General features: G+C 35.0%; 1 protein-coding gene across 4 annotated transcripts in view; it reads left to right on the top strand.

The window, feature by feature from the left end:
• The window catches only part of USP47 (ubiquitin specific peptidase 47), a 115749-nt gene that overhangs the window by 44082 nt on the left and 43822 nt on the right, over positions 1-27845 (top strand). For all 4 annotated transcript variants that reach the window (XM_050757380.1, XM_050757379.1, XM_050757378.1 and 1 more), the window contains 5 exons: positions 5534-5672; positions 11163-11259; positions 15940-16085; positions 16498-16577; positions 18640-18789. In XM_050757380.1, the coding sequence (XP_050613337.1) occupies positions 5534-5672; positions 11163-11259; positions 15940-16085; positions 16498-16577; positions 18640-18789 (612 nt within the window). The remainder of the gene's footprint in view (positions 1-5533; positions 5673-11162; positions 11260-15939; positions 16086-16497; positions 16578-18639; positions 18790-27845) is intronic.

Raw genomic sequence — 27845 nt, 5'->3', positions numbered from 1 at the left:
AACTGCAGCAGCCCTGCGGAAGAGTGGCCTGACGGTTAAAAGTAAAACAAACAAGCAGAAAACAATAACAATAATATCAACAGAAAAGACCCCACACAATCCCTATTCAAAGGTCAGCATCCTCAAAGATCAAAGGTGGATAAGCCCACAAAGATGAGAAAGAGTCAACACAAAAATGTTGAAAACTCAAAAAACTGGAATGCCTCTTCTCCACATGACCTCAGTGCCTCTCCAGCAAGGGCACAGAACTGCTGAGGCTGAGATGGCTGAATTGACAGAAGTAGGTTTTAGAAGGTGGGTAATAACGAACTTTGCTGAGCTAAAGAAGCATGTTGTAACCCAATGCAAAGAAGCTAAGAATTGTGATAATACAGGAGCTGACAGCCAGAAGAGCCAGTTTAGAGAGGAACATTACCAACCTGATGAAGCTGAAAAACACACTAGAAGAACTTCACAGTGCAATCACAAGTATCAATAGCAGAATAGACCAAGTAGAGAAAAGAATCTCAGAGCTTGAAGACTGTCTTTCTGAAATAAGACAGGCAGACGAGAATAGAGAAAAAAGAATGAAAAGGAATGGACAAAACCTCCAAGAAATATGGGATTATGTAAAGAGACCAAACGTACAGCTGATTGGAGTACCTGAAGGAGACAGGAAGAATGGAACAAAGTTGGAAAATATACTTCAGGATATCATCCAGGAGAACTTCCCCAATCTAGCAAGACAGGCCAACATTCACATTCAGGAAATGCAGAGAACCCCAGTAAGATATGCCATGAGAAGATTAACCCCAAGACAATAATCATCAGACTCTCCAAGGTCAAAGTGAAATAAAAAATGTTAAGGGTAACCAGAGAGAAAGGCCAGGTCACCTACAAACAAACAAACAGTAGACCTCTCAGTGGAAACCCTACAAGCCAGAAGAGATTAGGGACCAATATTCAGTATTCGTAAAGAAAGGAATTTCCAACCCAGAATTTCATATCTGGCCAAACTAAGCTTCATGAGCAAAGGAGAAATAAGATCCTTTTCAGACAAGCAAGTGCTGAGAGAATTAATCACCATCAGGCCTGCCTTGCAAGAGCTCCTAAAGAAAGCACTAAATATGGGAAGGAAAAACCATTACCAGCCACTACAAAAATGAAGTACACAGACCAGTGACACTATTAAGCAACCACATAAACAGGCTGGGAAAATAACCAGCTAGCATCATGATGACAGGATCAAATTTGTACATAACATTACTAACCTTAAATGTAAATGGTCTAAATGCCTGAATTAAAAGGCACAGAATGGCAAGCTGAATAAAGAGTCAAGACTCATCAGTATGCTGTCCTCAAGAGACCTATCTCATGTGCAAAGACACACAGGCTCAAAATAAAGGGATGGAGGAAAATTTACCAAGCGAATGGAAAACAGAAAAAAGCAGGAGTTGCAATCCTAGTTTCTGACAAAACAGGGTTTACACCAACAAAGATCAAAAAAGACGAAGAAGGGCATTACATAGTAGTAAAGAGTTCAATCCAACAGGAAGAGCTAACTATCCTAAATATGTATGCACCCAATACAGGAGCATCCAGATTCATAAAGCAAGTTCTTAGAGACCAACAAAGAGACTTAACACTGCCACACAATAACAGTGGGAGACTTTAACACCCCACTGACAGTATTAGACAGATCATTGAAACAGAAAATTAACAAAGATATTCAGTACCTAAACTCAGCTCTGGATCAAGTGGACCTGATAGATATCTACAGAACTCTCCACCCTAAAACAACAGAATATACATTCTTCTCATCACCACACGGCAGTTACTCTGAAACTGGTCACATAATCAGAAGTAAAATACCCCTCAGCAATTGCAAAAGAACTGAAATCACAACAGACTGTCTCTCAGACCACAGCACAAACTAGAACTCAAGATTAAGAAATTCACTCAAAATCACATGACTACAAATTGAACAACCTGCTCCTGAATGACTGTTGAGTAAATAATGACATTAAGGCAGAAATCAAGAAGTTCTTTGAAACTAATGAGAACCAAGAGACAACATACCAGAATTTCTGGGATGCAGCTAAAGCAGGGTTAAGAAAGAAATTTATAGCACTAAACGCCCACATCAAAAAGCTAGGAAGATGTCAAGTTAACAACCTAACACTACAACTAAAAGAACTAGAGAACCGAGAGCAAACAAACCCCAAAGCTAGCAGAAGACAAGAAATAACCAAAATCAGCGCAGAAGTGAAGGAGATAGATAGACACAAAAAACCTTTCAAAAATCAACAAATCCAGAAGTTGGTTTTTTGAAAAAATTAACAAAATAGATAAACTGCTAGCTAGACTAATAAGAAAAGAGAGAATAATCAAATAAACACAATCAGAAATGATAAGGGGGATATCAACACTGACCCCCACAGAAACACAAACAACCATCAGAGAATACTATAAACATTTCTATGCACATAAAGTAGAAAATATGGATAAATTCCTGGACACATATACCCTCCCAAGACAGAACAAGGAAGAAATTGAGTCTCTAAATAGACCAATTACAAATTCTGAAAATGAGGCAGTAATAAATATGACAGACCCACAGCCAATATAATCCTGAATGGGCAAAAGCTGGAAGCATTCCCCTTGAAAACTGGCACAAGACGAGGATGCCCTCTTTTACTACTCCTATTTAACATAGTATTGGAAGTTCTGACCCAGGCAATCAGGCAAGAAAAGAAATAAAAGATATTCACATAGGAAGAGAAGAAGTCAGATTATTATCTTTGTTTGCAGATGACATGATCCTATATCTAGCAAACCCCATTGTCTTATGATGTATTTTCATAAAATCAGCTTAAGCTGGTAAGCAACTTCAGCAAAGTCTCAGGATACAAATTCAGTGGCAGAAATTGCTAGCATTCCTGTATACCAACAACAGGCAAGCAGAGAGCCAAATCACTAATGAACTCCCATTCACAATTGCTACAGAAAGAAAATACCTAGGAATACAGCTAACAAGGAAAGTGAAGGACACCTTCAAGGAGAACTATAAACCACTGCTCAAATAAATCAGAGAAGACATAAACAAATGGAAAAACATTCCATGCTTATGGATAAGAAGAATCAATATCTTGTTAATGGCCATACTACGCAAAGTAATTTATAGATTCAGTGCTATTCCCATTAAACTACCGTTGATATTCTTCACATAATTAGAAAAATCTATTTTAAGATTCATATGGAACCAGAAAAGAGCCTAAATAGCCAACACAATCCTAAACAAAAAGAACAAAGCTGAAGGCATCATGCTACCCAACTTCAAACTATACTGCAAATCTACCGTAACCAAAACATCATACTGCTGGTAAAAGAACAGACACATAGACCAGTGGAACAGAATAGAGAACTCAGAAATAAGCCCACGCATCTACAACTGTCTGATCGTCAACAAACCAGACAAAAGCAATGAGGAAAGGATTCTCTATTTAATAAATGGGGCTGAAAGAACTGGCTACCATATGCAGAAAATTGAAACTGGACCACTTCCTTACACCATAAACAAAAATTAAGACAGATTAAAGACTTGAATGTAAAACCCAAAACTATACACAACCCTAGAAGAAAATCTAGGCAATATTATTTAGGACACAGGTATGGGCACATATTTCATGATGAAAACCCCAAAAGCAATTGCACCAAAAGCGAAAATTGACAAATGGATCTAATTAAACGAAAGGGCTTCCACACAGCAAAAGAAACTATCCTCAGAATGACCAGACAGCCTACAGAATGGGAGAAAATTTTTACAATCTATCCATCTGACAAAGGTCTAATATCCAGAATCTACAAGGGGCTTAAATAAATTTACACGAAAAAAACAGACCCATTAAGAAGTAGGCAAAGGGCATGAACAGACATTTCTCAAAAGAAGATACACATGCAACCAACAAAGATGAAAAAAAGCTTAACATTACTGATCATTAGAGAAATGCAAATCAAAACCACAATGAGATACCATCCCACACCTGTCAGAATGGCAGTTATTAAAAAGTCAAAAAACAAAAGATGCTGGCGAGGTTGTGGAGAAAAAGGAATGCTTTTAAACTATTGGTGGGAGAATAAATTAGTTCAATCATTGTGGAAGATAACATGGTCATTCCTCAAAGACCTAGAGGCAGAAATACCCTTTGACCCTGCAATCCCATTACTGGGTATATAGGCAAAGGAGTAGAAATCATTCTGTTGTAAAGATACATGCACGCATATGTTCACTGCCGCACTATTCACAATAGTAAAGACATGGAATCAACCTAAATGCCCATCAATGATAGACTGGATAAAGAAAATGTGGTACATTTACACCACAGAATACTGTGCAGCCATAACAACTAACGAGATCATGTCCTTTGCAGGTAGATGGATGGAGTTGGAAGTCATTATTCTCAGGAAACTAACACAGGAACAGAAAACCACACACTACATGTTCTCACTTGTAAGTGGGAGCTGAATGATGAGAACACATGGACACAGGGAGGGAACAACACACACTGGGGAGGGAGGGAGAGCATCAGGAAGAATAGCTAAGGGATACCGGACTTAATACCTAGGTGATGGCATGATCTGTGCAGCAAACCACCATGGCACACATTACCTGTGTAACAAACCTGCACATCCTGCGCAGGTACACCTGAACTTAAAAGTTGAAAAAAATAAAAATTAAAAAAATTAAAATGCCAAAAAAGATTAAGAAAACCTGGTCTGATTTACCACACTCTTTTACAGGCTGAGAAATCTAAGGCTTTATGGACTTTTTCAGAATCCTTCTGTTTAATGACACTTTGCTCAGGAAAGATTGTTCTGTTTGATGCTTTTCATTTAGAAGTTTATTGTGAATAACAATGCCTGTCTGGACACTAGACAGTAATTAAACACAGTCCATCTGTACTGAAGCAGTAACAGAACATGCTCTCTGATCTTCATTAATTGCATCATTTATTTTTATGACATCATGAGAAGATTTTGATTAGTCCAAGTGACATTGAAATCTAAAATAACTATTAAATTAGGGAACTCTGGATTCACAATACAGGGATTCATGTTTTTAAATGCATAAAAATTCTTCAATTCTGTCCCAATTGCTTGTGCCGTTTTTATGTCCCTTAATCCTTTTCAGCATCTTCCTTATTAAAATGAAGTTTCTTGTTAGAGACAGTAGGAAGCTATCCATCTCATCCAACAATAATTGTGTGTCCCCTGTGTGCTAGGCCTACCTGGCAAGGATGATATAAAAATGACTGATAGACTGTCATCAGGGAGTACAATGGTACTTTTGACTTATTAGTACCAAAAATCTTCTCTCATGTAAACAGAAAATTTGAAAGAAAATTTAGAAAGTAACACTTTGGAAGGGGACATGAGCAACTTTCCAAAGTGTTTTGTATCAGGCATCATTCAAACCTTCCTACAGGAAATGGTGAGTGCTGTTGTTTCAGCAAGATTTGCTATTTACTAACTATTTGAATATGTTGCATTTTAGGAGGATTCCAGTGCTGGGGAAGACAGTGTTCATGACAGGTTTATAGGTCCGCTTCCAAGAGAAGGTTCTGTGGGTTCTACCAGTGATTATGTCAGCCAAAGCTACTCCTACTCATCTATTTTGAATAAATCAGAAACTGGTAAGATTTGTTGTTGTGTTTTCATAAAATCATAGGGCATTAGCTCCAAAGTAATCTTAGCAATTTCAAGCCTAATCCTCTTACTTTATGGATAAGAAAACTGAGACCAGAGCAGGAGTACTAGCTAGCAGCCACAAAGTTAGGAAAAGTATGTGGTTTACTTTTCCTTCAACCCATTGTTGTTTCTACTATATTGCTGCTGCAACTATTTAATAATAACATAAACATTATCGAATATTATGTTTTGAAGGAAGACTTTTCTTTTTTTTTTTTCTTTTTTCTTTTTTTTTTTTTTTGAGACAGAGTCTTGTTCTGTTGCCCAGCCTGGAGCACAGAAGCATGATAATGGCTCACTGCGGTCTTGAACTCCTGGACTCAATCAGTTCTCCCACCTCAGTCCCCTAAGTAACTGGGATTATAAGTGTACTGGGGCACAGTGGCTCACACCTATAATCCCAGCACTTAGGGAGGCCAAGGCAGGAGGATTGCTTGAGCCTGGGAGTTGGAAACCAGCCTGGGCAACCTAGCCAGACACCATCTGTACAAAAATCAAAATAAAAAAATTAGTGGGGCGTGGTCGCTGTTGCTTGTAGTCCCAGCTCCTCAGGAGGCTTAGGTGGGAGGATTGCTTGAGCCCGGGAGGTCTAGGTTGCAGTGAGCCATGATGATGCCACTGTACTCAACTTGGGTGATTGATTGAGACCCTGTCTCAAATAAAAAAGAAAAAAGAAAAAAAGTTCAAGACTTCTTTTTAATAATTTTCTATTTTGACTATACTCTTAAATTTTTAAAGTAGACTTCCTCCAGAAAGGAAAGTCTGTGTTGTCTACTTTTAACAGTACTTCCATTTTGAAGCACATGGGCCATGCTTATTTTATGGTTCTGTTGTGTTATCTTTTAGTTTAATTGTGCTTGAAATGAATCATATCATTTTGAAATTTCTGTTTTTTTCTGAATATGATTAAGCCTACATTTTTCAATTTTTTCACTTTATTGAGCAAGTAAAATGGCTTTTTTATGCAAAGGTTTATTTACATATAAGATTGTGTAATCGCTTAATGAATAAATCTTGATAAATTTACATATTATTTCATCTTAAAACAAATCTTTGCAATAGATAGTATGCATAAAATAATAGATAGTATGTTTTATGTTGAAGGAAATGGAAACTGGGGTTCAGAGAAGCCTTTGATTGCGTATCTCATTAATGGTGTTTCATGCTAAGTGTGGCTTCAGAAACTTAACTCTTAGAACTTCAAAACAGAGGTGATTTTAAATATTACATTACAAATATCAGTGTAAAAAGAACACTATAGTGTTACATTGCAGATTTCTTATTTTTAATTTTATTATGTTATAGAGATAGGGTCTTGTTTTGTCACCCAGGCTAGAGTGCAGTGGTAAGATCATAGCTCACTGTAGCCTTGAACTCCTAGGCTCAAATGATCCTCCTACCCCAGCCTCCCAAGTAGCTTAGTACTACAGGTGTGCACCACAATGCCTGTCTTTTAAATTTTTGTAGAGATGAGGTCTCACCGTGTTGCCCAGGCTAGTCTTGAAGTAATCTTTCTGCGTCAGCGTCCCAAAGCTGGGAATGCAGGTGTGCACCACAATGCCTGGCTTTTAAATTTTTGTAGAGACGAGGTCTCACTATGTTGCCCAGGCTAGTCTCGAAGTGATCTTCCTGCCTCAGCCTCCCAAGTAGCTAGTATTACAGGTAAAAGCCATGGTGCCCAACTCCAGATTTTGTTCTAATGTCATCTGTAATCTTTCATTTACTGTATTTTGTAATTAGAATTTAGAATAATTTCCTCATATCTAGTTATTGTGCAGCTTTAATGGTTTATTTGTTCTGGAAATAATAGTAAAACCTGATTATGTTTGGTAGTTAGGATCCTTTCTATCAGTAGAACTTTTTGTAGCAAACAACCGCAATAAAAAAGAATACAAAATTATCTTTGATTTCAGATAATAGGAGATAATAAAACTGTTTCCCATTACACTATGTAGAGTAGTGATTCTCAGATTTTAATTTCTTTAAAAATTAATTTTGGGGATACTTGTTAAAAACGTAGATTCCGGCCGGGCGCAGTGGCTCACTGTTGTAATCCCAGCATTTTGGGAGGCCGAGGCGGGCAGATCACCTGAGGTTGGGGTTTGAGACCAGCCTGGCTAACATGGTAAAACCCTATGTCTACTAAAAATACAAAAATTAGCTGGCCATGGTAGCAGGTGCCTGCAATCCCAGCTACTCGGGAGGCTGGGGCAGGAGAATCATTTGAACCCACGAGGTGGTTGCAGTGATCTGAAATTGTACCACTGCACTCCAGCCTGGGCAACAGAGCAAGACTCCGTCTCAAAAAAATAAAAAAGAAAAAATGTAGGTTCCAAGGCATTACTTCCCAAAATGCTAATACAGCTGCTCTGTAGTAGCCTGGAAGAAATTCCATTTTGTTTTAAATAAGCACCCTAGATTATTCTGAGATAACTGAAACACTGTGAGAGAGTTCCAGATTTAACAAATCAAGATTCTTGCGGTATTTGCCTTGTCTTCTGACAATTGATTCAGTCATTTTTGCACCAAGTATTTACAGAACTCCTACTTTGTGCTGTGTACTAACTTCAACTTCCTGTGGCTCTCTGAGGCCTGTGAATTCCTTGAGACTAAGACATGCTTTTTAAAAACGCTCTTTCTTTGATTATACAAATATAATACATGTCATTGTCTTACTATAAAATAAAAAAGTGAAGATAATTTACAGTGTTACTAGCATCACTTCTAGCAATTTTGCATATTTTTATCTTATCTTTCCTCTATATGTGTACTTTTCAGAAAAGGGGGAATCATGAGTAGATTTTTAATCAATGTTTTTCACTTAATACTATATGAGGAGTAATTTTTAATGTTATTAAATAGTATTTTAATATGGGGCTTTAAATGGCTGAAAAATAGTTTCATTGTATAGGTTTAGATATTTAAACTATAGTTATTAATATTACTGATACTATTATGAACATTCTTATACATACATTTTTGTTTTCATCTCTGATTATTTCCTAAAGATAAAAATTCCCAGAAATTATATTAGTAAGTTGAAGTTTACTTTAAAAAATATTTTTAGAAGTCTTTGCTATACATTGCCATGTAATCATAGTCTTTGTTCACATTTACTATTCCTCACACACCTCTGCTTCACTCCCTTTCCCTACCTGTACGTTTTCCTGCAGTGTTCTAGAGGTCCCGCCTTTCTGAGTTACTCTTCCAAAGGGGTTATATTCAGAAATTATTTTATCAAGGGTTGTGTTCAGAAATTATTTTATCAGATAAAATTATTTTATCAAAGTACTGAGTTTGCATTTTCCTTAAGAAATTGTTATAAATTTTGGCACCATGTGTGAAATTTTCCTATTAGACAGTGCTCTCATGATTTTAACTTAGGGCTCTAGAAGCACATTTTTCAGTAAAGCAATGGGTTTGGGTACTCAACATACTCTTTCCTGTCTCTTTCCTACCACGTCCCACTGGCAGCCACTGTTGATAGGAGATGGTGGGTGGGAGAGAAATAAAGAGTAGATGGAAGGCTAATGTGAACTTACAAGTGATTAGAAACTAAATCCATGATACCTGTCTTTGGCCAGTTTCTTTAACAACCTTTTTATCTACTTCAAGAGTTGGCCTATTTGATTCTACTTCACTGGGCCTGTTTGATTTCTCCTTTCCTAGTGATTGGTTCTGTTTAGGATTTCTTTTTGCATGTGCCCTCTACTGGATGGTATATGTTCTTATATTCTTCTCGCTTACTGACTTATACTAAAAATATTGATTCATAACTATGTCAGATGTAGAATCCACTTGTTAATAGCTGCCATTTGAAGTTTGTTGATTTAGACAATGCCTAATGAGAAAGGTTTCTGTTAATTCATTAGCACTTTTAATAGTGTCGCCAAAATCTTCATACTTTTGGAAAATAGTACATTTATGTGACACAGTGTTCATTCTTTTTAAATATGGTGCCAAATGAAGTACAAAAGATCATAGAGTTATATATGATTTTTATAGCTAATGGTAAAATAAAGAGCTATGGCAAAAATTAATTGCCATTACTCTCTTCTTCTCTTCTCAAGCCTACCCGTGAAACATTTTTTTAAGCCCAGTAAAGGGAAACAAGGTCACAAACAAGTGATACATGATTGATGTGTATGTAGACAAAGGATGATAATAGTATTCATTTACCTTGTAAGGCTCCAAGTAGATTGGTTCTACCCCAAACTGTTGAGGAATTGGGAGGAGGAGGAGGATGGAGAAGAAGGGAAATCCCAGGGCAGCCTCAGCTCAGAAGAAGATACAGAACAACCTGGTCTCCTGTCCAAAGTGCTGTTGTTTGTGGGAAAGGATCTGTTTGTATGAACTAATGAAATAGTGTTTTTTATTATTAATAATCAGGTTAGATACCATACAAACTTGGGTTACTTGTAAGTCATACACATTGCTTCCTCATGTGCATCTGCTACTGTGCTAATAGGAGAGATAGAAATCAGATTCAACCCCTGCTTTCACAGTCTGATGGGGAAGACATATAAGCAAACAGGTCATTACAAAACAGTGAGATAAAGGCTCTAATATGGATTAAATATAGGATCCTATGAGAACAACTCAAGTGGGGAGTAGTCTGGAATAGAAGCATTTTAAAATAATACAATGATGTAGATTAAGATATAAACCACCCACGCATACACGGTTCTTAAAATAAAGATGAAAAAAATAAAAATTTGAACCTTAGTACAAAGTGAAAAGCAGATAGCTACCATACTTGGTCTTTTCTTGGAATCATACAAGTACAGATGGTGTGGGATCCATATTACCCTTTGCACAGCATGCTGATCTATAGAATTTCATTGACAGGCTTGTCGAAACAGACGAAGTCACTCCGCATTACTTAGAGTCTCAGCTTTTGTGAGTTTGCATGTAGTGAATTTATCTTGTATGTTATTCATTCTTACAGAAATTGGTTTATAGGACTTAATGACAGGGATAACTGGTTCTGTGTAGTCTTTCTACATTGGATGTGTGTGATGCTATTTAAAGTGAATATGTTTATACTTTTCCATTATAATCTAGTTTAATATGTTTAAAAGTTTAATATGCTTAAACTTTTAGATTTGGGGGAAAAAGATTATGTCTATGCCAGTAACACATACTTTACTAAACATATTACCCTTAAAATGTTATTTAATGTCATATAATCTCCATGTGTATCTCTGGACATATCTATAACAAGGTATCCTGACATTTTCTGCAAAACAAAGCCTACTTAGAGCACATATTAGAAAAGGGATCTTTTCTTAGGTGCTATTGAACAAATTGAAATAATTTCCAAATGAATTGTAACTTTAACCTCTGAATCTTTACTATGAATTAAATTCTTATTATGTTTTTGTTATTTTTAATGTAAATTCTGATTAATGTATATTTGTATTTTCTCTTTAAAGGATATGTGGGACTAGTAAACCAAGCAATGACTTGCTATTTGAATAGCCTTTTGCAAACACTTTTTATGACTCCTGAATTTAGGAATGCATTATATAAGTGAGTATTCCAAAAAATTTTATAAATAAAATTGATTTAAGAATGAAAATATTGCCTTTAACAAAATTTATCTTCTTGCAGTTATTTTAAAATTTGGGGCATTTCTCACACCATAAGATATAACTTCTTTCTTTACATAATAACAAAGATCTTGTGAAAAACAGGTATATGGAAAATGTGTGCAAAGAGAGAATCAGAAGTATATAGAGAGCAAAAGGATAAAATTGATAAGATTTACATATAGGGTAAAAATCTTCCCTCTCTCGTAGCCTTAACACCCTTTATGAATAAATAAATGACTGCTTTTGAGATAATTTGAATATATAAATCCATACTCTCCTTCCACCTGTCAATTTAAGAATGCAGAGGGTTTTTTTTTTTTAACTTGCAAGTTTTGTTTCTAATTAAAATATAATATTTACAGCTTGTTTCATGTACCTGTGTGTACGTGTGCATGTGTGTATGTGTTTCTAAAATATACATCAGATGGTTTAAAATGCTCTATGGAGGAAGTCTATATTTAAGTAAACCCTGAAGTCAGACATTTATTTTTATGAATATCCTATTATGACACATTTAACACACCTTTGCTTTGTATATTTTTTTTAAGATAAACACATAATTTTTTAGTTTTTAAGGATACTTTTAAGTATAAGTAAACTGATTTTTTTTTCCTTTTTTTGTGTTACTTTCCAGTAACATCTTTAAATTACTGTCAATATGTATATAGGTTATTTTTGGAACTTTTAATATTGCTGATTGTATTACTCAACAACATTATATCACCATTAGATTCATCTATCAGCTTGTCATCTGAACTTAACTTGTAAAAGTTGATGTATGTCATTCCGTATGCATGTATCGCCCTGTAGTGTTTAAATGCTAGGCACTTGGTGGATAGAGAGGGAATTAGATATAAGATCTTTGTTCTTGAGTAATTTATAAATCTTTCTACAATAGCAATATGTGTATATTTGAAATAGTTTAAATAACATTTAAAGACAGCCAAATACCATTAGAGCTTAAAGAGAAGAAAGGTTGGTGAAACTTGGAGAAGAAAGTAAGCTTCAGGTAGGTCATGAAGCTAGGTATAGTTTGGCCACGTTGAGAAGAAAGAGAATACACTGTGCAGATAGGAGGCTTGTCAAAAGTGAAAGTAAATAATAGTAAGAGCTACCTGAGTGTTAGTTATTGTTTGTATCTGGTAGTGTTCTGAGCACTTTATATATAGACTCACTTAATTCTCATAGTAACTGTATGAATTTTATGCTATTACTGTCAGCATTTTATAAAGAAGGTAACTGAAGGCACAGAGAAATAGCTTTGCCTGAAAGCACACTGTTAGAAGTTGCACCTAGTAGATGCCAGGATTCACTACCCTATTCTGCCTGTACACTAGCTGATGCCAACAAGCACAGTGTGTTGCAGGGGGGTCCAGGAGATCATCACCAGAGTTTTGTCAGAGTACTGGAGGATGAGGTTAATAGATAGAGTTCAGAGCCTGCTCTCAAAACTAGCACAGACCAGATAGTTGGATGATATGCCTGTTTTGGAGAGTATGCATAGGAACGGGGATCATGGGCACTTGTTTAACCATCTGTTTTAATACTCGAAAAGTAGACTGTAAATTTACAGCACTGTAGGGGAAATTAAGAGCATAGCCAGGGTTATTCATCATCTAACATGTATTGGACACTTATTGTGTGCCAGGCATTCTTTTTAGGTATAAGGATTAGAGTGATGAGTAAGACAAAGTACCTCATTTAGAGCTTATATAAAACTATATATAAGCTCATTTCACAGAATCATATATGGTAGGTAGAAAATAAAGCAGAATAATGTGGAAGGAGTAATTGTCAGGAGAAGAGGCGGGGAGGGTCACAGCTTCAGGTAGTAGACAGTAAGGGCCTCCCTGAGGACATTCCAGGAACTTCACAGGAACAAGCCCTCTAAAGGTTTATGGTAAGAGCATACAAGGCATAAGAAGCCAGAAGTGTGAAGGTCTTTGAAGAACAAAAGAAACTAGAAATCCATTGTGACAATCCCAGTGAGTAAGGAAGTGGGAGCTAGACATGAGGTCAAACAGAAAGGAAGGCCTTGAGATTGTGAGAATAGAGTGAAGTTTATAGCAGGTAGGGAAACAAAGCCTGAGAGCACTCATGATGTTTCTTAATGTAGAACTAAGAACCTCATTGAACTATCCACAGAGTAGTGCTAGTGTAAAAGGATAAACTATCCACAGAGTAGTGCTACTGTAAAAGAATAGACTAGCCACAGAGTAGCACTAGCGTAAAAAGATAGACTAGAGAGTAGTGCTAGTGTAAAAGGATAGACTAGAGAGTAGCGCTAGTGTAAAAGAATTGACTATCCAGAGAGTAGCGCTAGCATAAAAGGATAAACTATCCAGAGAGTAGCGCTAGCATAAAAGGATAGGGTTTTATTTTCTTTACTTTTTGTGAAGAAGGCCAATAGATAACCTGCCACTTGATTTGGAGTCTTGTATGTGATGTGTTAAATACATTGTTTTAGGGAAATTTATATAGTGCAGTGTGCAGGATTGATTTGAAAGACAGAGAACCCTGGAGGAATCTGTTATTAAACCAGGCATGGATATATTAGAGTCAGAATGATGATGGTGGCAGTGGTTATATTTGAGATTGAAAACTAACATGGCTTAGTAACAAATTATACTTAGGAGTAGAGGAAAGGAAAGAATCACATATGCACCAAAGTTTCTAACTTGGGTGACTAAAGTAACGGCAAGTACCAGCAAGATTTAAAACCTTTTTAGGTATTTGTACCAGGACTAAAGGACAGGTGAGAATTCAGTCTTATTACAGTAATTCCTCCCTATTAGTGAATTTCCCACACAAGAAATTTGAGCATTTTCTGTTTTAACTAATGTTTTCTCACAGTTACCAAGAGAATTTTTGATCTCATAATGCCAGTTATAAGTAACCGCTATTGAAGATAACCAGAAAAAAGGGAGCTGGGGATTGAGAATAGAAGAGTGGAGGATTAAAGCAGAAGTCAGGTATTGAATAGAGGTGTTTGCAGGGAAGCCTTAAGAAGAAAAAGGTGAAATGTACTTCATTCACTTCTGTGAGGCAGAAGGGAGTGCCAGTGTGTGAAAAATGGAAGATGAGAACAGAGCTGTGACTTCTCAGTCCTAAAGTAAGAAAAATATTGGACACTCTAATAGAAAGCCATACCCAAAAGAAAAAGAAAAAAGCCTTTTAGTATGTCTGTAAAGTGTGACAGAGAAAAATTAAAGCTCAAACCTCCTTTTGAAACTAAAAAGTGGGGAAACAGCAATCTTAATGCTAACTTAAGATATAAAATAACTTTAATATTGTTGTCACTTAATATTTTGTCTTAGATGTATATTATGAATATAGAATTATTTTAAAGACTTTTGTGGGTACATTACTAACTTTAGTACCTCAATCTTATTTCTTTCCATGAGATCTTAAGTTCTTCAGTTGGGAATTCACTTGTTATTGAGACAGTAGCTGTAGCTAGGGCTAGACTGCTGTTTATCGTAAGTTTGTGAGGGTGAAAATCTTACCTGAATTATTATTTTGTTTACTTTCTTGTATTCCCTTTTAAAATCTTTTTATTACAGAAAATTTTAAACATTCAAAAAAAGGGAAGTAGGCTGAGTGCGGTGGTTCACACTTGTAATCCTAGCAGTTTGAGAGGCAGAGGTGGGTGGATCTCTTGAGGTCAGGAATTTGAGACTAGCCTGGCCAACATGGTGAAACCCAGTCTCTACTAAAAATACAAAAATTAGCCGGGCTTCATGGTGCATGTGTATAATCCCAGCTACTTGGGAGACTGAGACAGAAGAATCGCTTAAACCCAGGAGGCAGAGATTGCAGTGAGCCAAGATTGTCCCACTGCACTCCAGCCTGGGCAACAGAACGAGACTCCTTCTCAAAAAAAAAAAAAAAAAAAAAAAAGTGTAATGAATCCCTCTTCACCAATCATTCAGCTTTGAATGTTATTAATGTCAACTCATAATCAATCGTTTTTGTCTATACCCTCCAACTTGATTATTTGGAAGCACACCTCCATCATATCATCTGTAAATTATATCTCAGGTCAGGGCTATGATTTCCCTGATTGCCTTGTTTAACAGTTTGTTTAAATCAGGATCCATATGAGCTGTATGTTGCAATCGATTAATAAAATTCTTAATCTGTTTAATTTGTTTATAATCCTCTTTTATCTTTTTTCATCCTTGCAATTTATTCCCTACAAAAAATAGAAAGAAAACTGATGTCATCTATCCTGTAGTTTTCCACAGTTTGGGTTTTGGTGGTTGTATGCTGTAGTATCTCATGTAATAGTATTCTTCTGTTTCCTGTATTTTTGTGAATTAATAATTAGGACAGAGGTTATGGTCAGATTCAGGTGCCACAGTTAAATGAGCTTTGCCTTTTTTTCTTGAGAACTTTTGCCTTGTTACGCCTTTTCTTATTAAAATCAAAAGTTCTTCTGAATTTATGAATTAGGGAAACACTAATGTTTCATTAGATATTATTCGTTTCAATTAGCATTCAAACTCTGTATAGCTTCCAGGATTAAAATCTTAAATTATTATGATTTTGCTATTAATTATGCTTTTAAATAATAAAATTATTTTATAAATAATTTATTAACATTTTGTTTTAATAGGTGGGAATTTGAAGAATCTGAAGAAGATCCAGTGACAAGTATTCCATACCAACTTCAAAGGCTTTTTGTTTTGTTACAAACCAGCAAAAAGAGAGCAATTGAAACCACAGATGTTACAAGGAGCTTTGGATGGGATAGTAGTGAGGGTACTAATTCTCTTGTAATGATAAGTGTTCTAATATTCAGACAATTCTAGGAGACAATAATATTACAAACACATTACACATAACTTAATTACCTTTATCTTAAACCTTTCATTGCAAGTTTGTTGTCCTAGATTTTCTAACACATTTCATAACTCTACAATGAAAAATAACAAACATGACAAATATTGTAGCACCATAAAGTATATACTATTTGTAGAATGCTGCAATCTCTTTATTTTCTGGTGTATGAATGCCTTTTCGTGACTGTCATATGTATTTTTGTGTTCTTTTTTAAATTTGGCATTATTTAAAGTAGACTTTTCAATATTTCTGCCTATTTGCTTTTAAACAACAGATTGTTTCATTACATTAAGTTTATTGCTATTTCTAATTGAATTTTATCTTAAAATAGCTTGGCAGCAGCATGATGTACAAGAACTATGCAGAGTCATGTTTGATGCTTTGGAACAGAAATGGAAGCAAACAGAACAGGTAATTTACATCTCTCAAATCCAGGGGACTGTTTCCTAATAAATCACTCATTACCTTAAATGACTTTTATTCCATTGGAATGTTTTGGAACTTGGGGATTAGTCTCCTGGTTAAAGTACCCAATGGGGAATTGAAAGTACTGAGCTCTCATTTAGCCATTAACTGAATTATAAATAGCATCATTAAACCACCCTAGACTTCAGTTTTCTCATCTTTAAGGAAATTGGGCTGTATAACCTGGGAGCTGTCTTTTAGCTCTGAAAATTATACATTTAAAAGCTGTATATATGTGTTTTGGGGATGATTTTTGAACAGCATTTTCAGATAATTAGGTAAATTATATGTCCTGTGATCTGTAACACTAGTCATGAAGCATTACTTTTATTTTGACCAATGGAAGTATAGTCTTATGTATTTGACATTTAGGATCCTCATTAATCTGACCCTATTCTTATGTAATGGAAAGAAGAGCAGGTTAGGAGTGGAAAGAACATTAGATATTAGGATGAGGAGTAAGGCTGAATGGGATGGGGCTCAGTACATGGGAGGATTTATACTGGGTATACTAAAAGAAGGTCACAGGGATAAAAGGGGAAGAGTATATAAGGTAGCTAGAAGGGTCTGATATCTGATTGGAACTACTGTGATGGCTTGTACCAGAGTTTTTCAAAATGTAGATTACAATGTATTCATGGCTTATAAAATCAGTTTATTAGACCTACAACAGCATTTTCAAAAAATGGAATAGAATAGAGCACAAGAGAACATCACATTAGAGTAAGTATTATTTTATGAAGCTTTTGTTGAAGTTGCGTGCACTGGGTTGCAGTGTAAATTAATTTCTTGTGGTGATTTGCTATTCAGTATTTGAAAAACACTGGTTTGAACCACTTCAAAAGGCTGGCCTAGGTGAAGAAGACCGTCACATATGACTGATGCTGATGAATGAAGAAGGCTTCATTAAATAAGTGGTATTAGTGTAGACAGTGATGGTCAATCCAGTTTAAAGGCTTATAAATCCTATTTGTTTGAAGAAATGTAAATTTATGAAAGAGGCAAAATGTAGTACACTTATCCTCATGCCTATTCTTACTTAGGAGATAACGAAAAAAATTTAAGTTCATTTAATGATCTAGTTTCTCTCCATAGTCTTATGGGGCTGTGTTTTAGTAACTATGTAGATGGTATTGGGGGCTGTTTCTTTTTCATAGGTCTGAAGTTACCCTTCTTCCTTGTTACATCCCTTTCTGTGGGTCAACACTTCCATTAAGATCAGTTGGGGCATTCCTACTGAGTTCCTAAGTTTTGTAACAAGACTCTGGTTCTTACTTAGGGAGTTACCTGCTGCCTTTGAGTCAGAAAAGCCCTAGTTAACTAAGTTTGGGGCCTAGGTGAGAGATCCATTCTTTTAGGTGAGGATATTTTGAGAGAAGTGGATTTTAAGATTTTTTTTGAATTTCCATACATTTTTAAAAGATTGTTGTGTAATATTTCTACATAAAATTGTTCTATGTATATTACTGAAAGCTAAAAGGTTTGATTTGCATCTTGAGCTAGAGGATATGATTTATACATCAGAATATATTATTGTGAGAAGTGGTGATAGACATATGTAAGTTATTAAAACTCAACCAGTTGTTTAGCTGTATAATTATTAACATGCCTAAAGTGATAGGTTAGGATTTACTCTTACCTTAATGTAAAGATAATTTGAGGCTTAATGGTATAATAAATTGGTAACTAATTTCATCAAAACTTACATTAATAGGTTTTCTCATGATGAGTATTGAAATCGTTAATTTTTGCACACTGACTCACGTTAGTGTTAATCTAATTTTATTGATATTTTTAGGTGATTTGTGTTTTTTAATTTTTTCTATAAAATTTTAGATAAATTTAAATATTAAATATATAATAATTATAGATAAATATTAATGTTTTCTAAGATTTTAGCTGTAAATATCAATATCCTTTTGTAAACCATTCTAAAAAGTGTAGATTGTTATATATTTTAAAGATTATTTTTAAGGAACACTTAAAAATGTAAATATTTTATTTTTAGGCTGATCTTATAAATGAACTATATCAAGGCAAGCTGAAGGACTACGTGAGATGTCTGGAATGTGGTTATGAGGGTTGGCGAATCGACACATATCTTGATATTCCGTTGGTCATCCGACCTTATGGGTCCAGCCAAGCATTTGCTAGTGTGGTGTGTACCTTTCACCTGACTGCTTGTGTATCCTTACACAGAATACATAATAGCACAGTGGTATAATCTCTTGTAAGGTAAGTATCATCCTAGATACACCTTCTTGGGTTGTTAGTCATTCCTGCATTTAAATTAGCAAGATCTAGAAGATTTTTGACCCTTCAGTGAGTCCTAATAGTGCATGTATTATAAGAGAAAAAGTGAATGCAAATGTACTGCCTCATGGTTCAGTGTTTTATTCTTTTGGAGAGGTGATTAGATGATTTCACTTTTATCTTTTTTTTCACCTCTAAACAGTCTATGTTATAAATGCTGTTATTATGACCACCTTTTGCATTGGAAAGTACTTTTTTGTTTTGGGGGGATTGTTTTAGTCCACACACTTTTAAAATTGGAAAAAGCACCTCTGGTTTTTATGACAAACAGTCCGTATTTTAAAAAGAAGCATCCCTACTCTAAATATTTAGTTTAAAAAACATACACTGTAGTAGCACAGATAATTTGAAGAATCAAAACTGTAATCACCTTAATTATTCACATACTGAGTATCTAATTGGGGGATTAGCTGAGATTTTCTCATTCTGCTTGTCATCCATTTCTTAATTGCTTTTTAATAATTTTTTAATTGTATTTTATCTGTACGTATGCGTATTTACTTATACGACAGGAAAATCATGGAAAGACTTAAGTTGATATTTAAAAGTAAAGTGCTCAAAAACATTTATTTGAACCTACCATGTGCCACGGGAAGCTTTCAAAGCTGAACAAGATATCTTTAAGAAGTAGAATTTCATTATGTTTTATGTTTTGGTCTTATTTATGTTGTTATTAAACTGATGGTGGCTTGTAGCTAAAAATCAGTTTTTTAAAAGCTTTTCTATACTTCTAAGATAGTGCTACAAATATGGTTTAGTCCTCTGGCCTCTAGGACGATTGATTCCTTTTGATTTTTTTCTCCTACCTTTATGTGGCTATTAGGAAATAACCAGCAATAAATTATGGAATCAGTCAATGGGGATCCAAAGCAAACATCTAAGTAAAAGACCTTTTCTGGGTAGTGTAAGATCAAGTCTCCTTTCCGCTACTGTTTTTCATAGTCAGCTTCCTGAGTATATTTGACACATTTTTTAGATGTTTAGTACTACCTTTTTAAATGGCCATCTAGGTGTGTTAAATGAGCTTTCGTTTGGGTGGCTAGTTTTGGTTTTTATTTTTTAAACCTTATTTTACTTTAATTTGGCAGTTCAAAGTAGAAATGATATACTGAAAAAATCATTGAAAAATAAACATTTGTCTTTCAATGACTGATTTCCACTAATTTTTAAATACTCGCATTTTTCTGACGTATATACTAGGGAAATATTCGGTAGTCCCAAGTGATGTGGACTATTTTTTCTACCTTATTTATTAAAGTATTTTTATGAAAAATTTTCCATATATACATTTAGGTTAGTTTTTAACATATTAATTTGAGTATTCAGCGAATATAATTGCTTAGCTAAATCTTTATGTCATTATGTATTCACCTGCTGATTTGCCACCACTCTCTTAAGTACATTAATAGACAAAGTAATGGAGTGATTTGGAGGATACTTCTGGGGATGTGAACAATATCACATTTCTAAATGGAATTCTCCAAAGGTAGTATCCTCCACTGATGATACATAGGTGGTAGTAGTGGTGGTGGTTCAGTGGGAATTGGAAGTTGCAGCTATGAAGCAGTATGTGAGCAGGTTTATAACACACATGCGCTAATAGGGCTTGCAGAAGAGAACTTAAAACTTTCTAGACTTTGCTGGAATCTCTTGAGGGAAATTACAGCAGGTGAAACTACCCAAGATAGGGGTTCTAAGGAGGATACTACCTTCGGAGAACTTTAGTTAGAGGTAAGTGATTTCTCATTATTTTCTGAATTCAAATCTATAGCCTAACTCTTCGTAGTCCACAAATATCATCATACAGCATCTAAAATTGGTTATATGTGACTGCTTGCCATTTTGTGTTTTGTGGACTGTATATGTTTTAAAAAGAATTGGAATTATGGAATGCAAAAATCTAGTTAAAAGAGGTATCATAAAAATCACTCATTCAGATTATATAAAATTGGCCTGAATTTTAACTGGACTCTTAAAATTATTATTCTACCTTTTTTAGTGGACTGGTATTTTTGTCTTATTTAATATATTAGATATAGATGTAGGCTGGGCACAGTGGCTCACACCTGTAATCCCAGCACTTTAGATAGCTGAGGCGGGCAGATCACTTGAGGACGGGAGTTCGAGACAAGCCTGACAAACATGGTGAAACCTCATCTCTACTAAAAATTAGCCGGGCATGTTGGTGCATGCCTGTATTCCCAGCTACTCAGGAGGCTGAGGCAGGAGAATTGCTTGAACCCAGGAGGCAGACGCTGCAGGGAGCCAAGATTGCACCACTGCACTCCAGCCTGGGTGACTGAGCAAGACTCCGTCTCAAAAAAAAAAAAATAAATATAGACATAATACACTAGCACATGCATGTGCACACACGCATACACATTGATGGTTATATATTCTGTTTATTGTATGTTTCATTTAGTGTGCCACAATATTATGGGTTTAATTTCAGATAATTGAGAGTGAGGTCTTTTAAAAATTGAAGGGTTTTTCTTTTTTCTCTCTCTCTCTTTTTAAAAATTGATTAAATATTTGTTTTATTTTTTAGAGATGGGGTCTTGCTGTGTTGACCAGGCTAGTCTCAAACTCCTGGTCTCTAGCAATCCTCCCGTCTCGGCCTCTCAAAGTGCTGGGATTTCAGGTGTGAGCTACCACACCCAGCCAGGGATTTTCTTTTTTAAACCTTCATCTAAAATGTCCAATTTCTGGAGTTGTTTTATCTTTATGGTCAAATAACAGGGAGGATTAAAATAGGACTGAAATTAGCACTCATCTAATTTATTATAATATCCACAATCAATTTTCATGGGACTTTTTTAGTATGATAATAGATTATTTTTATAATGAGTGCTGGGAGACTTCTGCAGTTTTAAAAATAAGCTCTGGTAAAGTAGGGAGGCCAAAAAAAGCCTTTTTTAAATAATATTTTCTTTATTCAATAGATTTTTAGTTATTATAACTGATATTTGTTAGATTTCTGATCTTCATTTTACTCACCCAAGTAGGGAATCAATATCGAAAGGCTATTCTGCCATTCTGTATATCTCAGATTGAGTTCTGTTGAATACTAGTCTGTAAAAGGATTTAGTAAATATTTTGGGGAAGGTATCCTTGATTAAATAGATTTGGGAAACTATAACAATAATCCTCTTTGGAAATACCACAGTGCATATTATATTGTAAATGCCCCAGTGATTCCTGTAGTTGAGAAGTTTGTTTAAATGTGTTTAACCTAGCATTTTCTTTCTCTGTGGGATATCTGTTAATATTTCAAGAGACATTAGGATTCTGAGGAACGTAATATGGGAAGCTCTACATTCTACATTAGATTAAGGTGATTTAAGAATATCACTACTTTGTTTATATTTGTGTCCTTGGGATGTTGAGAGGGAGTGAGAATACTAAAATATGTGTTACAATTTTCTGTTGTTTTACATATTTTTTATTAATCCTGAAAATATCAGCTGAAGAATTACTTGTAGTAATCCTTAAATAATTTTGTTCTTAATGACTTCTTAGACAGAACCTTCTATGTTCACTGACTAGATCAAAGTAACTTTGTGCTTATTGCCAACCCCATGTGAGAATGTATTAAATAAGGAGATAGTTCTAAGTACATTCTAGTAATACATAGAAATTAGATATATTAACTTTTTGTTTGTTAATTATGAAAGCATAATTTATAAATTAAAGAAAAACGATGTAGCCTCATGTTTGACATTATCTAGGGAAGTGCTTTTTTATTTAACAGTAAAATTTTAGACATTGTCTTTTTATTGGTATATTTTGTCATACAACATTTATTTAGTACCTACTCTATGGCAGACAGTGTTCTAGGACATTTTCTTTTAGGATACTTTTATTCTGTTATTCATTATGTACATTTAAATACCTGTTTATTATGACAAAAAATGTGTTCAAAAGTTTGATCAGGGTTTAGCTGCTTAATTTCATATAGTGCCTTTGGAGAAATAAGATTATATAAAAGACTTGTTCCCTAAGTAAACATAGTTTAATGATTGTTTTAAAGTTTTGAATGGAAAATTGTTAAATTAGTAAGTATTTATGAAATCAAAAGCATTTCAACTGTTTACACAAGTTTATATTATAAGTCCTACCCTGACATAACAGGTGGTTTGGACATTCTTATATGGCTGACTCAGCCACAGAACTCATTTGGGTGAAGGAGTGGTCCAGATTTGTCCAAATATGTAAGCATCAGATAAAGAAAAATCTCTTCCACAGACTGTACCCTCATTTTTCCAGGAATGTGTATGGTTGGACATAGTGGGAACAAGTTTAAACAGTGGGGACTTCTGCTTTCAGGAAGATGAGGCAATCCCTATTCCTCCCACTAAAACAGCTGAAAACCTTGAGCATTATATATAAAAAAAACTTAAGAAGACTGAAAGGTGGAGAGAAGGCATACACACTAGGGACCTCAGCACCCAAGGAATAGCACGGTGGTGAGTTCCGTGGGTTTTCTTTTTGCCTAATATATCCCAGACTTGGAACTGAAGAAACTGGCAGCCTGGAAACAACAATGGGCACAGACTGAAAAACTCTGTTCTTTTTAACTGAAGGACCAGGAGGAAAAAGCCTAGCAAGCCAGAAAACTTTTAGACCATAACTGCTGTGCTCTAACCAAACACCACAGAAAAAAATGGCCTTACATCAACTTGTGCCTGCCAGTGCTGAGTGGGGAGCCTAGATTCTCTGTTCCTTCACCACCTCCCAGGGGTAAGGAGGTGAGCCCCTCCTGCTTGTTTCAGTGTTGGGGTGTAGTACTGAGATACTCCTGCCCCTTACAGCCAAGGTTATATCAGCAGAGGCCTACTGAACAGCCAGAATTCCTTTCCCTACCCAGCACTAACAAGGAGCTTCCTCCATTCAGATGTCCACATACGCCAAGTGGGAAACGTGGACTTCTAATGCCATCTAGCACTAATATGGCAGAGCCCTTTCCCCAGATGGTACAGTGTCAAAGGAAGCATTTAAACTAGAAGGTTTAAATATGGTCCAGAATCTCATAACACCCCAAATATCCAGGTTTCAATTAAAAAATCACAAATCTCAGTTTGAGTTAAAAAAGAAAACCAGTAGGCATAAACACTGAAGTGACAAAGATGTTAGGATTATTTGATAAATATTTTAAAGCAGCTATCATAGAAACACTTCAGTGAGCAATCCTAAGCACACTGAAAACAATGGGAATGTAGAACATTTTAGGGAATCAGAGATATAAAGAAATGAAATTTTGAGACTGAAAACTGCAATAAGCAAAATTGAAAACCCAGTGAATAGGCTGAACAGCTGAATGAAAGAGACAGTAGATCGAATCTGTGAACTTGAAGATAGAACGATAGATATTACCCAATCTAAACAGCAGAGAGAGGATAGACTGAAAAAAAAAATATATACCCTCAAGTACTTATGGGACTATAACAAAAGGTTTGACACTGTGTGATGGAATACTGGAAGGAGAGCAAAAGGTATAACACTTGTGTCATTAAAGTCCTGGAAGGAGATTAAAAAGGAAAAAGAAGACAGGTACAAAGAAATAATGGATGAACATGTTCCAAATGTAGCAAAAGGCATAAACCTACAGATCTGAGAAGCTGAGCAAACCCCAAACAAAGTAAGCCAGAAGAAATCAGGAATGGCCATGTTAGTGTCAGATAAAGAAGACTTTAGAGCAAAGAAAATTACCAGAGACAGAGAGGGGTATTATATTGTAATAAAAGTGTCAAACAACCAAGAAGACAACAATCCTAAATGTGTATGCAGAAAATAACACAGCTGCCAAAATACATGAAGGAAAAACTGTCAGAACTAAAAGGAAAAAGACAAATCTACAATTACAGTTGCAGACTTCAGTATGCCTCCCTGTCTTACTAACATAGGTAGAACAACTAGACAGAAATAGCAAAGATGTAGAACTCAGCATCACCATCAACCAACAGATCTAATGAACATTGCTAAAGTGCTTCACCCAACAGCAGCAGAATACATGTCCTTTTCAAGTGTCCATTAAATATATACAAGGATAGACCATATACTCTGGACTATAAGACCTCAAAAAATTTAAAATCATGGAATGTGCGATTTTTTTCAACAACAGTGGAATCAGATTAGCGGACAGGAAAATCACGAAACACTTGGAAAATAACGCTTCTAAATGATCCATGGGCCAAAGAGGAAGTCTCAAGGGAAATTTTAAAAATATTTTGAACTTAATGAAAATTAAAACATAACCAAATTTTTTTGAGGCACAACTAAAGCAATACCGAGAGGGAAACTTACAGTATTAAATGCTTATACTAAAAGACAGGAAAAGGGCCAAATCAGTAATCTAAGCTTCCACCTAACCTGAAAAAAGAGCAAAAGAAACCCAAAGCAAGCAGAAGGAAGGACATAATGAAGAAAAGCAGAGAAATCGGGTAACATTGAAAATGGGAAAACAGTAGAGGAAGTCAACAAAACAAAGGGCTGGCTCCTTGAAAAGACAATAAAATTGACAAATGGCAAGACTGATAGAGAAAAAGGGAAAACAAAAATTTCCAGTATCAGGAGTGAAAAGGATATAACTATAGATCTTGCAGATACCAAAGGGATCACAACAAACAACTCTGCACACGTAAATGTGGCAACTTAGATAAACCAATTCTTTGAAAAGAACTCAGTAGGAATTAGATAATTTGAATAGCCCTGTAACTGTTAAGGTAATTACATTTTCAATTTAAAACCTCTTGAAAAGGAAATCTCCGAGTCTGGAATGTTTCAGTGGATACTTGTATCAAACATTCGAAGAATAGTGAACACCAGGTCTATACAATTTCTTTTCAAAAAAAAGAAAAAAAGAGGAGGAAACCCATAGTTGTGTGACACTATTCTTACCTGATATTAAACCAAGATAGTTCTTTAAAAAAATCAGTATCCCTCATATGTATAGTTGGGAAAGTTCTTTCCAAAATATTAGCAAATGGAATTAAGCAATTTATAAGAAGAATTATACATTGTGACTAAGTGGGGTTGATTTCCAGGATTCAAGACTAGTCAATATTTTAAAAATCAATGAGTATAAACTTCCATATTAACAGGCAAAAAAAGAAAATTCACATGATCATATCGATTTAGAAAAGGCGCTTAATAAAATTCAAAATTCACTTATAATAACTCATTACTAGGAATAGAGGGAAATTTCCTCAACTTGATTAAAAAACATATCTAAAATATCTATAGCTAACATCATACTTCATGGTGAGAGACTGCCTTCTTCCTAGGGAATGGCAAGCTTGTCTAGGCAAGGATGTCTGCTCCTATCACTCCTTTTCAGCATAGTCCTAGAAGTCCTAGCCAACACAGTAAGATAAGAAGAGGAAATGAAAAGCACTACTAGACAGAGTGAGACTCTGTCTCAAAAAAAAAAAAAAAAAAAGAAAAGAAAAAAACACTACTAAAGGAAGAAATAAAATTGTCTGTATTTTTAGGTGACATGATTATCTATGTAGAAAATCCCAAGGCTTCTACCAAAAAAAAAAAAAAGAAAAAGAAAACCCTGAACCAATACGTGAGTTTAGCAAGATAGCAGGATAAAAATAAACATAAAAAATAAATTGTATTTCAAGATACTAACAATAAACATGTAGAAAGTGAAGTTTAAAGTACAATACCATTTATAATTTTGCAAAAAGAAAAAAGATGGAAATCCAACAAAAAATGTACTGAACCTATGTGTTCAAAACTACGAAACTTTGAAAAGATCTTGTTAAATAAGCTAGGACCAGAAAGACAGATATTACATGTTCTCATTTACATGTGGGAACTAAAAATAAAGCTGATCTCATGAAGGTGGAGAGTAGAATGATGGTTACCAGAGGCTGGAAACAGTGTGTTTGAGAGAGATGGGGACGAAGAGAGGTTGGTTAATAGGTACAAACATACAGTTAGATAGAAGCAGTAAGTTCTAGTGTTTGACAGCAGAATAGGGTGACATATCGTGTATTTCAAAATAGCTAGAAGATTTTAAATGTTCCCAATACAAAGAAATGGTAAATGTTCAAGGTGATGGATATCCCAAATACCTTGACTTGATTCTATGCATATGTCAAGTATCACACGTACTTCATAAATATTTACAGTATTATGTGTCAAAAAAAAACATTGAAAGGAATATTTAAGTAAATGGAGAAACATACTGTACTTATTAATTGGAAGATTCAACATAGTAAAGATAATTACATAGTCTTAATGCAGTTCCTGTCAAAGTCCAGCAAGATTTTTTGAGGACGTATACAAGCTTATTCCAAAATGTATATGGAAGCCTAAGAAACTAGAATAGCTAAGAGTTTTCAAAAATAAAAATGAAGTTATCAATCTACGTGATTTGAAATGGAATACTGCTTAGCCAAAAAGATGGATTATATGGTTCTTGTAATCAAGACTATGTGATATTGGCAGAGGGGTAGACAAATAGATCAGTGGAATAGAATAGAAAACCCAGAAATAGATCCACACAAATATGCCTAACTGATTATTGACTGAGACACAAAGGCAAGTCAATGGAGGAAAAATGGTGTTTCCAGCAAATGGTGATAGAACAACTGGACATCCATATCACAAAAATGAACCTTGACTTAAATAACTTTATACAAAAATTAACTCAAAATGGGTCATAAATGTAAAACGTAAGACTAATATAACTTTTAGAAAAAACATAGGAGAAAATCTTCCAGATCTGGGCTAAGCAAAGAGTTTTTAGATTTTCTATCAAAAGCATAGTCTACAAACAGGACAATTAGCAAACATTAAAATTAAAAATATTTACTCTCTGAAACCCCATATGATAAAGAGAAGCTCTAGACATTTGCAAGCTGTCTGTCTGACAAAGGACTCATATCT

Source organism: Macaca thibetana, chromosome 14 (assembly GCF_024542745.1).
Source record: "Macaca thibetana thibetana isolate TM-01 chromosome 14, ASM2454274v1, whole genome shotgun sequence".
Taxonomy (NCBI): Eukaryota; Metazoa; Chordata; class Mammalia; order Primates; family Cercopithecidae; genus Macaca; species Macaca thibetana.
The sequence above is the reverse complement of the archived record's forward strand: the minus strand, read 5'-3'. Positions and strand labels throughout refer to the sequence as shown.